Below are 16735 nucleotides of genomic sequence, written 5' to 3' on the forward strand. Positions count from 1 at the left end.
GGTGCGCCCGTCGCACCAAATAGATAGGTTGTTGAGATATAGAAGGTCCTCCTCCCCCCTCCTACCTCATATATCTTACTATGGTCACTTTTAGCTCAAAACCGATACTGTAAATAATGGTCCTGGTGCTTTTAAGACGTAGAAATTGATTGGTGATGGTCCCAGGGTCTCTGGAGGTCGAAAATATTGAGTTTGGTCACAGGTATGAAAAAGTCAGTATTTGGACTTTATCTCCACATCCCAACCGCCGTTTTCTTTCATTCCGGGCTCATATTGATCCTTGGGAATCCCTCTAACATATGTACCAGCCCAAGAAGAGAAAAAAGTTTTGAACTTTGTAACCTATTTCTGTTTTGACCATATAAATAATAATTCATCCAGCGGTCCCATTGCATCATCTTCGAACTTACATAGACAACCTCAGACTCAGCCTGGACACCCATACAATGCACATGGTTTCCCTATTCAATTTTACAACTACGGCACTCATCACAATCAACCTCGTACTTAGATATAACTACTAAATATTGTAATAGCTCGTTCAACCATTTACTACGCCGAATACTAATTCACCTTGCGCTCCTGCTCGACTGCCGAACTGACTTTGAAATTGGCCGAAGTAACATATCGTGAGTCACTGTGACATTTGCGTGACTGCCGACTTCTGTGGGGTGCCGATTGCAGTGGAAGGCATAGTAGTTGGAGGTGAAGGAGATGTGGCGCGGCAACTGCTAATGGATCGGACAGTAGCCAGTCTGACTCTGGGTGCGCTTCAGCAATTAATAATCTTGCCACACCCGCATCTATTTGTGAGCTATCTTATTATACGTTTGAGGTCACCAACTACGATACTGTCAATCGACCTGGTCTTCCCAACCCATAGCGCACCGCTCAGAATCACAGGTATATCTCCTGCTAACTGATGGTTCGAAGACACGTCCAAGACGTCGAATGTCTCCGAATCATTCATCTCTATATAATCCAGCCGCATATCCATTCCATCCATAGCAGCCTGTACTTTTACTTCGTCGATGACAGAGACAGCTTTTGAAACACATCGGTCCTTGGATTCGCCGTTCGACCACGCGGACCTGGCATATTGTAAGGCCTTGTAAATCGCAGGTGCAAATTTCCGCTCATTTGCAGAGAGATATGCGTTTCTGGACGATAAAGCAAGCCCATCGTTCGGGTCACGGGTCGTGGGGACAATATGGACATGGTCAGCTTCGGGGTGTGGGAAAAGCAGGTCCTTGCAAAGTCTCCGAAGAAGTAAAGCTTGCTGAATATCTTTCTGACCGAAATACGCATTTGTACGCTACAGTCGTTGTCAAACTAAGCTGCGTCTTGCGGAGAGGCCCTCTCACCTGGACCACGTTGAATAGCTTGGTTACAACTGTCACCACGCCTCGGAAAAATGTCGGCCTGCTTGCGCCTTCCATCTGATGTCCGTATCCCTTCATCTTGACGAACGCTCCCTTTTGTGTTGAAACATCTTGGCTTATACCAGATGGATACATGTCCTGGACCGAGGGTGGAAATATGGCAGAGGCTTTCCTCACAGTCTCGCCCACAGTAACCTGCTGTGCTGTAAGGAGCTCCAGGTCTCCTGGTAAGGTGCGAGGGTATGTGGCGAGGTCTTCATGCGGGGCGAACTGGGCTGGGTTCACGAAGATGGAAAGAACTGTGAGCTCATTTTCGGCCAGTGACCTCTGAACTGAATCGCATGGTTTGAGATTAGTAAGGAGGTATTTTTAGACTTCAAAAAAGAAGTGTGTGGGATGTGCTCACCAAGAGACAGACGTCCGTCGTGAAGAGCTCCCATGGTCGGCACGATGCCCACAGATTTCCCCTCATCGAAGACTCTCTGTCGCCATTGTCTGTATGACGCGACCGACGTTAGAAGAGGGATGGGTGATGGCGGAAGGGTGGAGATTGACATCGATGAAGTGCCTTGGTGACAGAGCGCCAGATGTTGCACTCACAAGGAGGTAGTGATGTTCCAGCCCGGCTTGGGCTCAAAGCCCTGGCTTAGGCTCGGCCTGGGGGGAACTTAGGCTCACCAGATTTCAAGCCTGAGCCGTGAGCCCAAGGACGAGAGCAGGAGAAGGGAAGAAGACAAGGAGGAGAACGAGAACGAGAGAGAGGAGATGGACGATCGGTAGCACTTGAGTGCTTCGATTCTGCACGCCCGGAAGAGTAAGCGCTGAATACTATAACTCGGATACCTGAAGTGCAGCGTCGAGGAGGCATAGGTACTTGCGCTCGCCATACGTGAGTCGAAGAGGGATGTATTTCGAACGGTCGACGAACCACTCGCCGACTTTGGATCCAATTGTAGGTCGGGCGCCTAGTAACTGGGTAGAGATGGGCGCCTTGGATGCTTCGATTGATATACGGTTGAGTTCTTCATCAGAGTCATCCATCTCAACATCGTTTTCTTGCTGAGTACAGAAGTAAGTATCAGATGCACCACGGTCAAGCCGAGAAATTCGTACCTAGAGGAACACGAAGGAAATCACGAATGTATAACACTGCATGACATGGCTGCTGCTTGCATCGACATGAAAGGCGAGGGATGTAGCATTCTTCGACTGATTCGTGCACCTTCACACTCACCATCATGCACGAAAGACTTTGCTCTTCACTTCCACTCCACATATGCAGTTATTGTGTGCAGTAAGGCGCGTTTTTGCACGAACAAGGACACGGGGAATGTCTGCATCGCGTAGTGGTGCAGAAAAATATCGTGGTGGGAGAGGTTGACATCGGGATACGAGGTCTTGTTTGACAATGCGAAATCAAAAATCAAAAATCAACGTCAAGATTGAATTTGGAAGGTCAAACTAGAATTAGACTCCGACTTCTTCTTTGATCGTCTCTAATGGTGATTCACGATGAATCACTACTACTAAGTCTTTGGTCAGAAACAAAAGTATAAAACCAAGAGCGTGATTTTTGTCCAATACGGTCCCCCATAGATAAGCGACGGCTATCAAGTTCACGTACGGGCTCAGTTGACTTTGACAACGACATTTTAGAATTGACCAGGCCTTCCGGTTCAAGTGGCCCGGATATAAGTCTCGTGCTGTGGCGGGGTTCGAATATTGGGCATGGCAAGGGGGGACCGTTTTACCCCTTGCCATGACCAATTTTCCCATCAAAGTTCGGCAGTCGTACAGCCACTCTTATGTAATGTTTTCCCGACCTTGATGAGTCTGGATTTTGAATTTAAGTGCCACTCCCAGAGGCCGCCGGCTGTTATCGAATGTTCGATTGTGTCGTTATGCGACTTGGATAGGATGGAGGCTCGAGCAATGATATGCCTTAAGGAGCAAGAATCACAAGCACAATGATTGACAGTACGAGGGTGACTTCTCCCAAACACATGAGCCACCTCACCTTTCACCCTCCCTACCTCGTGCCCCAACCCTAGTCTCCACCCAAGGCAACTTGAATGAAATGGCCTTCAAAAGCAAAAGCGTCAAGCGTTTCAGCATTCGCAATTTCCTCGCAGCGATCCTTCACCCATTCATGTCATCCCCAACTGACGCCCCTGGAGTGTTCACCCCGGCGGGCAAGCCTAGTCACATCGACGTAGGACTTTGGCACTCGCTGCTCTTTACCAGCGAGCTTTCCGCACAATGCAAGCTCAAACGCATGGTCTACGGCAAATGCACCATCGAATTTGAGCATGAGTTTTTGCTCCTCTATTTCCGTCATCCAACGCAACACCACGCTGTTGCCATCCTCACACTGGAGCGAACGTGTGCAGAAAACACCACTGGCTCATCTAGATCAGCCGGGCAGGCAGTCATAGTCTCGCCATCAGTATCTCCAATCACCGCTCAAGACACCATCACCCCAACCACCAGCTCCAGCTTTACTATCGATTCATACGTCACTCAGGAATTTGGTCCGCATAAGTATCTTTTCGAGCTTGATTTTCCCGCTTCTGCTCGTCCGTCGGCGATGCAGGTATCCATTCTGTTGTGCGTGCTCAGCAAGCATTCCCCAATGTACGAGTTGTTGCAGTACCAATGCTATTGGTACGCGTACACTGTTTGGGAGGCACTCAAGAAGCTTTTTCCTGAGCACGTGGAGAGGCCTCTGAACGAGGGGCGCTCTCGGTTTAAGGGGCAGCCTATCAAGAAGGCTGAGAGTGTTAACACGGTGTGTGAGCAGTATCGAGCCGAGTGGGCGCGGTTTGAGGAAGCGGCGGGAGAGAGGAGGAGGGCGAAGGAGGAGGAAGAGCGCCGGGTGAGTTGTTCTTTTTCTTTTTGGGATCGGTTGGGCTGTTTGCTTATCTATTTCGGAAGGTGAGGATGGCAGTATTGGCGGAGGGACGGGCGCAACGTCAACCAGAGGTTGATGACGAGAGGAGGCAGAAAGAGGAAGCGGAGAGAAAAGCAGATGAAGAGAGGAGGCAACGAGAGGAAGCGGAGTGGAGAGCAGATGAAGAGAGGAGGCAACGAGAGGAAGCGGAGTGGAGAGCAGATGAGGAGAGGAGGCAAAGGGAGGGAGCGGCGAGGGAGCATGAGGCCGAAATGAACCGAATGCGAGCAAGAATGGCCGAGCTCGAGCGCCGCGCAGCGGGATACTGATCTAAAGATTGCTTTCGTTTCCTCGTCATCAACATTCTCCTCACCAATAGATCCAATTGCAATGTACATTACTATTAGAACATATCAGAATCGTCTCCGACCCTCAATCTGCATGTAACTTTGACTTTGCACGAGAATTTAAGGGTTTACTACCGGTAGCACTGATCCTTCCGCTTTCAAGTTAAGGGATGCATTGGCAAAGCACGAGTGAGCTCGAGCACGAGTCAAGGAACAGTGAACAATATATATGCTATGTTATTCGTCAGTCCGTGATATAATACGTGTCTTAAAAGTCCAAGTTGGTTTGATCAAGAGGCAGGAACGAGTGTGGGTCATGCACTGTGTCGATTGCAACGAGGAAAGCAGGTGCGGGAGGGAGGGTTAATTGCAAATTCCGCATCAGACAAACTTGCCTTGTCAAATGCAGGTTGATCCTTTGGATCCGGACGTGGGGGTAAACCATCATCAGCAAACGAAGGCCTAGGAGATCTTACCCTTCCCTCTGCTGAAATATCTGCAGTACTGTGGTCCGTACGCAAACTGCGATGCCAAACGCTAGGCTGCTGTAACAAAGCTTCGTTTTCGTGGCGGCGGATGACACGACCAAAACTGTGCATTACAAGACACGAAATGAAGGCCCCTACATCAATGTGAGTTTCCAAAACACTGGATGTTAGTTTAGTGGAGATAACTCACAGTCAAAGGCCATCCAAGCTACATGATCAGCCGGGCCCACGCTATTAACACCGATTATAGTCATTATGACGGAAACGACAGTGGAAGCAGTGATAAAGGTGGTGTAGAATAACTGAATAAGCGTGTGAGGCTGGAACACCTTAACCAAAGAGACTCGCTTACTTCATCTCTCATCACTTCTGTAAACAATGCTACTCGAGGCATATATTGACTCGTGTGACTTATGGATGAGACGGCAGGAGAAGATGGCCGGCGAGGAATTGGGGATGTGCCAGCGAGAGGGGATTTTGTAGCCAGCGGTGGGATGGGCAATCTAGAGGGCACATTCTCCGGATCACGCACTCTTTCACTCCTGGAAAGACCACCCATGGGAATACTTGGGTCATGGGAGAGAGACTGAGTTCTACGGGATCTGCGGGTAAATGGAACAGGATAATTTACAGTAGGAACATAATCCCACCTGTCACAGCAGCTGTGAGTGGTCTCGTAACACTTGATGCTCTCGTTTTGGATGTCTAGATGGGAATCTGTGACATCGTCAAGAGAGAGTGATACAGTAATTCTGCCCTGGACGGAACCGAGTGACTTCCGAACAGCATAGAGAACTGTGATGATGAGTCTCGTTGGGTAATGTAATAAGTTTGGACTTACAGCACAGACAGACGAATAGCGATTCGACAAATAAAAGTATTATGAAAGTATATGACATGGAATTAGATGTTCGGTAGCAGCGGCCTGTTTTTTAAAAAAAATTAGCGAATGAAAGTGGATGAGAGTCAGAAGAAGCACCTGCAAGACTGCGATAACTGTTAAGCAATGCCAGATCAAGAGCAAGGAAAACGATTGCAGCAGTCCTTAGTATGACCAAGATGACTAGAACTAAGCGAGAGTTGTCTAGGCATCGGTAAGCCTTTACGCCTAGAGTGCCGGATATCTATGTTATGTAGAGATTGGGTTTGGATTGGGTATGAATAAATAATGAATAAAATTATTGAAGCGTACCAATAAAGAAAAGGATATTCCTGCACTAGCGACTGCGATGCGCATGATTCTGATTACATATAAAATCAACGAGGTGTGAGTATTTGAAAGATAGGATTGACAAACATTTTGCAATCGAAATTAGGGTGAAACTGGGCGATAAGCATAGACAGGATGGAGATAGGTGCGAGAAGTTGACTGAGGAATAGAGTGTACAAGAGACTTTTCTTGCGAACTCCACCTGACCATAAGAATGCAGCTGATAGAGTTGTATTCCTTACGAATACAGTAAAGAGGGACGTCATGATGACGAGAGCAAGATGGGTAGTGGAAAGGTCGTCAAAGAATGGGGGTGCTACGAGGGAGCCATCGCCAAGCAAATGGTAAACGGACTTCGGAAATAAATTAGTCGGCAGGTCTGAAGGATCAGCTTCAGAAAATTCAATATATCATGTGATCTCTGAATTCGGTAATTTTGGTGATGCACGGTTACCCTTTCCCCGTCTATATTTTCGCAGATTCAGAGAGTGAATGAGCAACCAGAATATCGAAATGTCGCTGATGGTGTCTATGAGACACGTCTACCAAGTCTTGTAACTTCCCGAAGTGTCGTTCCCGGACACGGTCATACGAAACGCATGCGCTATGCAATTCTTGAGGTCAGTCGTCCGTATGTACTCATCGATCAGCCAATAGCTTAACAAAACCAGTGGAATCCACTGCTTGATAGCAGCAATATGGAAATGGACGGTGCTCGTCTTTTACACTACTCTTAGGTTTCTCCCGTTCACAATCTTGACTAGGACAGATTGGATCCGCATAGCCGCCGAGATGGAAACCCGTCTGTTGTCTGTGCTGCGACCCAAATTCCGAGTGAGTGAAAAGCCTTTATAATATATTTACTAAAGTTTCTAATTATACTTAGGTTGTTGCGCAATCCCTACTAGGTGCGTCGGAAATTTCCTGTGCTGCGTCTAAGCTAACTCTGGTTCTCTAGAGTTAGGGACGCTGTCTCTCCGCAAGTAGGCAAGGTCGTGCAAGGTGGGTTTCGTTTCCAAACCCATTGATGCATTTATTGATTTCGATGGTGGCTGTTGCAGATCTTCTCAAGCTCTTCGATGAAACGGACCTCGAGATTCTCAATCACAGCATAGAAACTATGGTTGACCAGTTCAAAACAGAGCTTCTGCCTGTGGCGTCGCAGCTCACTGCACGGCTTGGCCCACCCCGTGAACCCACACCTCCAGCTGCTACTCCTCCTCCAGCAAAGAAGGCGGCAGATGCTCCTTCAAATGCACCTGTGTGCGCTGCAGCATCTGCAGCATCTTGTTCACAGGCTTCAACACCTCCAGCACCTCCATCGCAAGATTCTCGTGTACCACCAACTCCCCCTGTACCATCAACTCTTCCTGCACCAACTCCCCCTGCACAGACACCTGGCCCTGCAACAACTACAGGTTAATTTGACCTTTCAGTTCCTCGCGCATCGTCTCTGCTGCATGAGCATGTAGATACGGGAGCAAACGTCTGGGCAGATAACGTCTCCACTTCGCCTGCACCTGCCCCGGCCCTGCTCCGTAATTCGACCCACTTGCCAATCGCCCAGCTGCATCCAAAGTAGCGAAAACCAATTCTCGTCCTCGGGATGCATTCGTCTCCTCTGCGCAGGTCTTTGGACCAAGCGCAAGTCGTGGCTAGTCTTGCGGTGAGTTTTACACTGTTCTTTACTTGCTCTGTGCGGAGGCGTGTCTGTCGACGCAGATTCTGGAAGCAGGTTCAAGTTAATGTATGTGTATGCTTCTAGGACGAGGGAGAAGCTGCGACTTATGTTTCTTACAGCCATTCATTGGTCTCCTCGATCCCACGTTACACACCTCTCAAACCATCTTCCAAAGGTGTCCTTCCTTGTTCACAGTTAGTGCATAGCCATATTCTTGACATCCTCTGATACGCGTCTGACATGAGATGCACAGTTTGTGCTGTTTCTTCGCGTTATTACAAAGAGAAGTCTGAGATCTATCCTGTTGCTATGCACTTTGCGAAGCACTCCGCGGCTAACGCGCTTATCGATGGCTGGAAATCTGTCGAGTTGTGTCAAGCTTACATTCTCATGAGCATTTATGCTGTCCCGGCTCGTAGGTGGGAGGAAGACAGAAGCTGGTTGTACACAGGACTTACGACGCGGTACGCAATGCACATTTTTTCTTTCGTTTCTAGAGCTTATCGTTATCACTCCTAGGATTGCTACAGACTTGAATTTGCATCAGGTGTCTACGACACAGCCCCAGACGGAGCGCCAGGAGCGGGAGATGTTGAATCGCGCTCGCGTGTGTATGATATGTTTTAATATCGACAAATCAACTGCTACGCAGTTTGGCAAGCCCTCGATGACTAAGGAGGACTATATCACTCGTCATTCCGCGGACTGGTACAAACAGTCTCGTTCCAGGGACAAGGTGTGTTTCCAATCTATCGTTTCGTTTTCCTTTCGCATTTCTTAGTCGCTGCGTTCAAGTCTACACCCGGCTTTTAGCGATTCGTCTGCGAGCGTCTTGTTCCCACAGCCTTCGTGACCCTTCCATCACCTCGGTTTAATGTCAAGGATGGACGGATGATGGTTGTATGTTCGTACGCAGGTATGTTATCAGTTGTGACCATCACACTCCGTTCTGACGACACTGAAAGGGTGGATTGATTTCAATCTAACTATCACATCCACAACTATACGTCTCTTGTTTTCGCTCCTCCCTCGCCCCAATCTTGCTATTCGCCTTGCAACGTAATCACGTGAGTTCACACCTAAACTTTCGGCTACCGAACTCTCGACTCACGCTTCCTATCAGTCGTCCACTGGTTGACGCTTTTCTCCCACTCTTGATGCAGTTCTCGCCGCAATTCCACTTCCAGCTCATGGCTCGCCTTCTCAGGTTACATACGGAACTGCTTCGAGAATAGCTCGTCTTGTGAGACCAAGAAACCGATCTTCTCCCACTCAGCCATATCTACTTTCCCTCCACGACATACCAAGAATCTGTTTCCCTTCTCCAATTCACATACATCAAGTAGACTCCCTTCAAGTTCATAATGTCGTCTCTCCTTCTCAGGGAACGCCGTCAAGAGATACATTTGAAGCACTCAAACAAGCTGCTGTTAGACCGTCTCTCAAAGGACTCTGCTCAGCCGCAACGCAAAGACGACTGGTTAAGAGTAGCTGCAATAGAGGACCTGCCTTTACAAGATGCTGCAACACGTCAAACTGCTACTCAGCAACTTGAGAGCGCCGCTAGGGAGAACTACTTATGTTAACGTTTCTGTTCCTCTCTAAATGTCAATGTCGACTGAAACTTTCCTCGCAGTGACTCGCCAAGACCTGGATCACACCAAAAACCTCGTACTTGATTTCCTAGGCTGGGGCGTGTCTTCTGAATACCTGGTCGAGGCTGGTGTATCGGCGGGTGTATTTATACAGGGTCTTAACTGATCTCAATCTCCGTCTTCCAACAAACCTTGTTCTCCCTCCCACTCGGCCCTTGACGCCTTCTGGTATACGATAAGCCTCTGTTTCCTCCCTGTCTGGACATTTCGCGTTCTATTATTGCTCTGTCGCCTCTGTTTTCAATACCTCTTTTCAGCCTATCAAACTTTTCGTTTTTTTCGTGTTTTGCACGGGAGTTCTTGATCGCTTGGTTCTTGTTGGTCTCACTGTAAGCCATTGTCATCATCCCTGAGGTGTATGGAGGGTGCTTGAAGATATCTGTCACTCAATTTTCATCCATAGGTGGTTTTGACCTGGGCGCATTGGTAGGTTTAAATTTAATTCTGTTTGCGCCTATATGCATCCCACTGCTCGTCTTACCACAGATATCGCAAGGCTTGAAGTGCATGAATTTCGATCGACTGACTTTGCCTTGGCTCGCTTAACCTTCGGGTGCGTCGTGGCTACTGGTATGTTTCACTATTTTTACCGCTGCCATCATGCAATGACGTGTTTTACAGCGAGTTTCCAGATCGAAGGATCTGCTAATGTCGATGGACGCGGAAAGTCTATCTGGGACGACTTCTCCAAGCAACCTGGAAAGACAATGGACGGCATCTCCAGCAGTGACACCCTCCCTCATGCCTACGCCCACAGTCTCTCAGGCTACTCCCTATATCTCAAGTCCTGCCTATGCTACTGAAGCGACATCGAATCCTCCAGCACATCCTCCTGGGGCACCCACTGAAGAGCCTGTACACGTTTCAGGGACAAGGTGTGTTTCTAATCTATCGTTTCGTTGTTGGGGTGCTGATCAGGTTGCGCTCAAGTTTGCCATCAAGGTCAGTACTATTGTGGTCCCGTATCCAAAGCATCCTCATGAGCTTTATACAGTGCTTCGCCTCCGCAAAGCTGATCATCGAGCAAATGATCGAAGTACTGACACCTAGTGGTCTCATGCGCGCTGCACCTGATGGTAAGATACTGCCCTAATTGGTGATTCTCTTGGTCTCATCATCCTTCAAGGCCACTTTGTCTTTGCGTCTTTCGCCTCTGCATTCATGCTCAAGGTGAAAGCTTACATATCTAGTGTGGTGCCGTTCTCATCTCATTACTTAGCTTCTGCGTCCGGAGTTTGCTCAACTGTTGACACGTCAGATGGAGGATGAGATCTTCGAACTCATTGGCCGCTTGATCACGACGCTTCAAGATGTTGCCATCATCTTCACAGCCAATTGGTGCTATCTCCACCTCGTCCACCACACCACTAGCCATCACTACTCCCAAAACTACAGCACGTTGCCAAGACCTTGTACATTTTTCGATTCCATATCCCAAGACTAATACCCTTGGCCTTACAAGAATCTGACGTGGGTGTAGTGGATTGGAACACGAAATTGATTGGCGTACCATTGCATGGCTCTCCACATACCGCACCTAAATTCTACGGTGATTATGTCCTGACCGCTACAAGCAACAATGTATTGGCAGCATTGAACGCCACGGATGGTTCTATAGGTATGCTCCGTGTTGTTCTTCACTCATGCGTCTGCAGTATGGCGGAGTATATATGATGCAGAGGATCCGATCATGGCCTTCAGCCAGCATGATAATATTGCGTCATAATCATAATGTCAATTTCAGGTGTGCACACGAGTCAAACATGGTACTAGGCGTGTCTTCTCTATCTGGACCGGGAGGGTCAACTTTGCGCACATACGACTTGAAAACTGGCCACCTCATATTGGAGAAACAACTACACAGCGTTTAATGCATACAGTAATATCGTACTGATTCCGATGCTAACACAAGTACAGCAGCGCTATAAAACGATTAAAACCGATTGGTGAGGTACCTCTGCCAGTCAAGTGCTCAAACTTATACATACCTCCAGCGCAATATGATTACTTGTGTATTACAGTCAAAAGAGGCGTGCGTTTAACACGGCCGAAGTTGATCAGAAGAGGTTAATAAAGCGTTGCTTGTGTAAACACGAGTCCAAGGCGATTTAATTCGTCCGTTAGTCACCCGGAGCAACGCCTTTCTAGAAATTAATATTTCAATCTATGAAACTCTAAAAATCAATCAATCTAATAGTTCTGTCAGCAAGTGCACCTCAGTCTATTGGACTCAGATGTTCGACTCTCGCTGTCTGCTGTCTAGGTACCTTCAAATGTACTGGTGCATGCTCACCAATCAGTTCACCGTACTAACCACGCAGCCAGACTTACTCCGAGTCTATGGTGCCTGCCGCTCAAATGCTGTTCCAAATATTTACACCCCGATCGTGCCGGGTTCCTTCAGAGATAAGAAGGTGCATGACATGTGTGCGAGGATCCCGTTTCTTCACTGCTTACTATCGAACAAATTCAGATGGAGTACTCGGCAGTCGATGTCTCAGCGGCCACGAGTCTGCAGCGATTAGCGGTACGTCGCTTTCTTAACAACACGAGAGCAAGTTAACATACATATTCCACCAGTACCTATACAGTACGTATTGTCTGAACGGCTGCTTCCTCGTTCTAACTTGAAAGCTTAGTGTCGATGACGACGTTCTGGGTAAGCTGATCCTGATCTTTTTCCGTCCGCCGTTAAACTTGTTTATGCAGACCTATGATTATGCATGTGCACTTCACGAAGAAGTAATGATTCGTTCTGTGACAATCTCAGTGTGGATACTAACAATACGTTGTTCAAAGTGGGAATTTCTGCGTCGGTCGCGCTGGACCAAAGTAAAAGCCCTTTATATCATGACACGACATCTCCCCTTTTTTCTGATCGTCATGTACCTATGTCGTGCGTCGATTAACTCCGGCACGATCTTCCTGACAACAATTGACGTATTGTATTTCAGTGAACTTCGCCCCGATACCCCAATGTATGTGGATATACAGTGGGCTTACACTGATACTTACTGCATGAGTTCGCCAGAAATGCCGGATATTGATCAATGTCTACTCATGTACGTACACAGTACATGCTCCATACAGGTCCCTGTTGAGTGCTCTTCCTCTCACAACTCTCAGTCAGATATTAGCCATTTGCTCTGAATGTATTTGCTTCTTACATAACATATGTGCATTCCTCATCCGTTTCATCAAGGTTTTTTCATGATAGAACATATGCGCTCTGGAACAATAATAGGATCGTGCTCGTAGGCCTGCTGTCTACTGCTTTCGTGAGTCCCACTCCCTCAACGCATCCAATCTCATGGTTGCTGAATCGGCCAGGCTATGATCGTGACATCCGTCAGCATTCGTTTTGCCACCATTGCTACCTCATATGGTTTGTGACCTCATCTTCTCCTGCCACTACTCGCACATATTCACTCTGCCACTTTCACAGTTACGACTAGCGCGATCCCGGGCTCCCCCAGCTGCCCCTTGAGGTCAAGCAGTGTTCTGTACTTCATGTCGTTTATTTTCTTATTTGTGTTTCAACTGGGTATGTTGCTGGGACTAGGAGGATAGATTGCAAACGCGTGCTCACTGACACTCGCCCCAGTATTGATGACTCTCACACTCACACGTGCCATACAGAGCTGGCGATCGACAAAGGGCCCTCTGCAAGCCATCTTGGTGAAGCATAACATATTCTACTATGTATGCGGTCTCTGTGAGTCAGGACTTTGCATGTTTCATGTTTCCGTACTCATCGGTGATGACTACTGTTCCGAAAGTTCTCTCGGCCGTCAACATCCTCGTGCCAGCGCTATTTCCCAACGTGCGTAAACCCCCTGGTACTATCGTGCTATCCCCAGTGCGCGCACCTGATAGGGCACACTCGGGCACCGTGGTGTGCACCCGCGCGCCATGAGATTTGGCAGGCGCGTGTAAGGTAAGACTGTCGTTCACTTAACTGTTACACCAAAAGGCAGTGATACTGAAAGCTCACGTTTCAGTATCGCAGACAGTATTTATGTAGATTATGGGAACTCTAGTGAGCCAGCGTGCTCACAGCGCGCCATCCTAGCATGACCCGTCCACCCCGGCTTAGAATGTTAGGTCTATATATGCAATTGTTTCTTCCTGCATGCTGACGTATCTTTTCAGGGCATGCTTCACTCTGCGCTTACAGTGCGTCTAAATTTGCTATCCGAGAGTTGACGCAAACCGCAGGTATGTGCACTTCTATAGTCTTATAAGCGCCCTACCTCAGTAACATTCTCCGCAAGCCATCGAACTTGGTCACAACGGAATCACAGTGAACGCATATGCGCCAGGAACAATTCAAACACCAATGCGTAAGTTTCATTATCTGTGCGTTAATATATGGTGGTTAACTTTACCTCGTGTAGTTGCTAGGTTGGCTGGATCAGCAGATTATAACGACATTTACGATGAGGTGACCTTTTTGCCAATGTACATGAGATGCTAACTTTAACATTTTTTCTTACTTCAAGCTCAAACGGTTGTCGTCCGTAGGTGACCTCGGAAGTACCCAGGATATTGCGAACTTGGTTTCATTTCTGGTGACTCCGGAAGCGCGTTTCATCACAGGTGTGCATATCGTACATGGCCGGGTTTTATAAGATTAGCAACTGATGGGTGTAATGCGCTGTTTCGCAGGCCAAACAGTAAGCATATCATATCTCACTCGTACTGAGGGACGCAATCTGATGATTCACTGATAGATAACGATCGATGGCGGTATCTTCTTTGATTGATGGTGAATTGCCACAATGACGCGTTATATTCTGAACAGCAGAAATCTTCTCACATGTACCTACGGCCGTCTACGCCTTTGTATCCAGTTTTGTAGTTTTGAAACTTTCTTTTTTGTAATGATGGTACGCCTCCCGTAGCATGTTACATCCTGATCCATGCAAATCGTGTATTCCCAGACGAACATTCATAAGGAACACCTTCTTAGTAGCCCTACTAAATAAAATTTTATTTTTTTTGGAGCGTGCAGTACGAGATAAACTATGATGTAAGTGCTGTTCCGCTCGTGGAGAGTGAGACACGAGCAGCCGATCGACTTGAAGGATTCTGCTTTCCATCTTCGTTCCATTCACGTCTTTCCAGTAAAAAGCAACTACTGGAACGAAGTACTCTGCCATGAAGGAATGCCCAGTATACTTATTATGGTGCGCGATAACTCAGTACATCGACAACGTCAGCACAGATGGAGCAGCAAGATGTGATCTAGAACGAACCTCTTGAAACTCTTGTAGTTGCGCTCTTCGCGGCTGATGATCACGATGGGAGTGACAGGTAGGGCAAAGAGCTGATCAGAAAGATGGGGAGTTGGCAGGATGGAGACGTGGTCCTATGAAGCAAGCTCGAGTGAGAGCTGTTGCCGCCAGTGCGGTGAAGGAACGCCCTATCCGGCATATTTGGCATGCCGTCGGCGCCCATGCTCAATCCGGGGGGCAATGGGCCCATGATTTCCTCTGGGGGAGACCCGTGATTTTGAAGCTGTGATTGTACCGGCGATGTCAATGCTATTTCGAGTTTAGTAGACTTGGGGCTGACACACCTCGCCCATGAGGTCGACGATTTCAAGTCTCGTCTCGTCGTCGTTGTCAGCGTAATCTTTCGATTCAAAAATTTCCAGGAGTTGCTTCATGCAGATAATCTGTGCATCGTAGCGTGACTTATCACCGGACGGTAATGTAGCTACATTGGCCTTGAGGTAGTCCGAGAACTGCAAATATGACGAAGGGAAAAAAATCAGAGGTTTCGCTAAGTCAAGATCAGGCCTACCTTGTCCGAGAGTTCTCTTAAGGGCTCGTACAGGACGTCCTTGCCCATAAGCTGGCCCATCATGGCTTCTAGGACACCCTGCATCTCTTCTTCATCCTCGTCTCCGAATTGAGATAGAAGCGCCTCGAATGAATCAGGACTAGGAGCAGAACTGCTCGGATCCGATGACTTCAAGCCTGACTCGCTCTCCTTGAGCTTGTTCATAGTGTTTCGCATGCGTGATTGGAAGTCATCCTTTTCGCCAGTTTTCGGGGCAATAGGTGGTGCTCCCTGTGTGAGCGATGGGTCGGTCGTGCCATCCACCCCTTCTATCAGCATGGCTTCCCAAGCCGGTGCGAGCGTGCGCTCCCGCTCTTCTCGTTGTTCTGCAGTCTCGTCTTCATCGATTAAACCTTCAGTCACTCCTTGTTGCGCAAAACCGCGCCAAAGAACCTCCATTTCTTCAGCGAGAGATTTCGCAAAGTCAGCTTCGAAGTCAGCATTTGGTGAAGACGCATTTCGTTAAGACGAGGTTGGTTCATTCACAGCAGATGATGACGTCGATGGTTGGGATGAACTGGACGCGGGGGCCTTGGACGGAGTAAACTGATCCAGGTCATCTACTGACCTTTATGAGCGCATCTAGATTATGAAAACATGGTCGGCTTCTGACCGTCGAGATCACCGACGTCGTCCTCATCGTCAACACGTGGTTTGGTGCCGTTGGACATGAAGTACTGTGTTGCACTCGATTCAAACTTCAAAGTTCGAGCGTTCAGCGGTGAGTACAAGTTACAACTGATGTTTCTCACGGTTGGGCACCATCTTCATTTCATTGGGGACCGCATTTTCTTGGCGCATCTCTGAGACCAAATTTACCGCACGCTGATTACAGCTGTATAACGTGCATGACGTTGATTGGTCTTTGATCTAGTACACAAATTGACAGTACTGAGTAGTCGCATATGCGTAGACCGAGTAAATGAAAGACTTATGGAGATGCAAAGTTTCAAACCTTGGAACTAGAAACTATAGCAGTGGCAGTGAGATGGGATGGGCGTACGATTTACATTTGATGCGCGCTTAGCTGTGGCAGCACAGCCTGAGCTTCTACAGCAAGCAAGTTCAAACATACACACTCATAATGTAGTTCCGACCACACCAAAGGTACTCAGTAAGTGCAGACGAGTACAGACAGCTTGGTTTCTGACTTGCAGCGAACAGCGGGTCGTACTAGTAGATATGGCCCTCGTTTGTGTTCTGGGCTTTTGATCGCTTCATCCGGGCGGTTCGAC

General features: G+C 48.0%; 7 protein-coding genes across 7 annotated transcripts; 3 read left to right on the forward strand and 4 right to left on the reverse strand.

The window, feature by feature from the left end:
* Positions 1-766: 766 nt before the first annotated feature.
* Positions 767-1939, reverse strand: HD556DRAFT_1458455 (Pantoate-beta-alanine ligase; the record flags this gene model as incomplete). Its single annotated transcript, XM_041308179.1, has 3 exons — positions 767-1315; positions 1365-1714; positions 1789-1939. 3 exons carry the CDS (start codon positions 1937-1939, stop codon positions 815-817), a joined length of 1002 nt encoding a protein of 333 aa, XP_041152931.1. The 3' UTR covers positions 767-814.
* A 127-nt stretch (positions 1940-2066) lies between these two features.
* On the reverse strand, positions 2067-2423 carry HD556DRAFT_1450668 (uncharacterized protein; the record flags this gene model as incomplete). Its single annotated transcript, XM_041307800.1, has 2 exons — positions 2067-2180; positions 2226-2423. The coding sequence occupies 2 exons, from the start codon at positions 2421-2423 to the stop codon at positions 2067-2069; spliced, it is 312 nt and encodes a 103-aa protein (XP_041152932.1).
* Positions 2424-3371: 948 nt separating this feature from the next.
* On the forward strand, positions 3372-4698 carry HD556DRAFT_1458469 (uncharacterized protein). Its single transcript, XM_041308180.1, has 2 exons — positions 3372-4257; positions 4401-4698. The coding sequence occupies exons 1-2, from the start codon at positions 3460-3462 to the stop codon at positions 4599-4601; spliced, it is 999 nt and encodes a 332-aa protein (XP_041152933.1). The 5' UTR covers positions 3372-3459; the 3' UTR covers positions 4602-4698.
* Positions 4699-4933: 235 nt separating this feature from the next.
* HD556DRAFT_1249837 (uncharacterized protein) lies at positions 4934-6673 on the reverse strand (the record flags this gene model as incomplete). The annotated part of the gene is made up of 7 exons (XM_041298880.1): positions 4934-5241; positions 5298-5409; positions 5460-5902; positions 5949-6032; positions 6087-6231; positions 6300-6348; positions 6405-6673. Coding segments are annotated over 7 exons (1410 nt in total), but the record flags the coding sequence as incomplete, so codon positions are not given.
* Positions 6674-8307: 1634 nt separating this feature from the next.
* HD556DRAFT_1249829 (uncharacterized protein) lies at positions 8308-8779 on the forward strand (the record flags this gene model as incomplete). Its single annotated transcript, XM_041298879.1, has 2 exons — positions 8308-8462; positions 8518-8779. 2 exons carry the CDS (start codon positions 8308-8310, stop codon positions 8777-8779), a joined length of 417 nt encoding a protein of 138 aa, XP_041152935.1.
* Positions 8780-11926: 3147 nt separating this feature from the next.
* HD556DRAFT_1314234 (uncharacterized protein) lies at positions 11927-14419 on the forward strand (the record flags this gene model as incomplete). The annotated part of the gene is made up of 15 exons (XM_041300902.1): positions 11927-12067; positions 12127-12180; positions 12288-12312; positions 12453-12549; positions 12608-12631; positions 12898-12931; positions 13293-13368; positions 13433-13548; positions 13806-13829; positions 13856-13871; positions 13928-13996; positions 14051-14097; positions 14156-14252; positions 14322-14329; positions 14387-14419. The coding sequence occupies 15 exons, from the start codon at positions 11927-11929 to the stop codon at positions 14417-14419; spliced, it is 861 nt and encodes a 286-aa protein (XP_041152936.1).
* A 297-nt stretch (positions 14420-14716) lies between these two features.
* Positions 14717-16171, reverse strand: HD556DRAFT_1458472 (Pex19 protein family-domain-containing protein; the record flags this gene model as incomplete). The annotated part of the gene is made up of 4 exons (XM_041308181.1): positions 14717-15173; positions 15235-15402; positions 15462-15928; positions 16114-16171. 4 exons carry the CDS (start codon positions 16169-16171, stop codon positions 14952-14954), a joined length of 915 nt encoding a protein of 304 aa, XP_041152937.1. The 3' UTR covers positions 14717-14951.
* Between the last annotated feature and the right edge of the window lie 564 nt (positions 16172-16735).

The sequence above is a fragment of the Suillus plorans genome (assembly GCF_016647745.1).
Source record: "Suillus plorans strain S12 chromosome Unknown HD556scaffold_110, whole genome shotgun sequence".
In the NCBI taxonomy this organism is placed as follows: domain Eukaryota; kingdom Fungi; phylum Basidiomycota; class Agaricomycetes; order Boletales; family Suillaceae; genus Suillus; species Suillus plorans.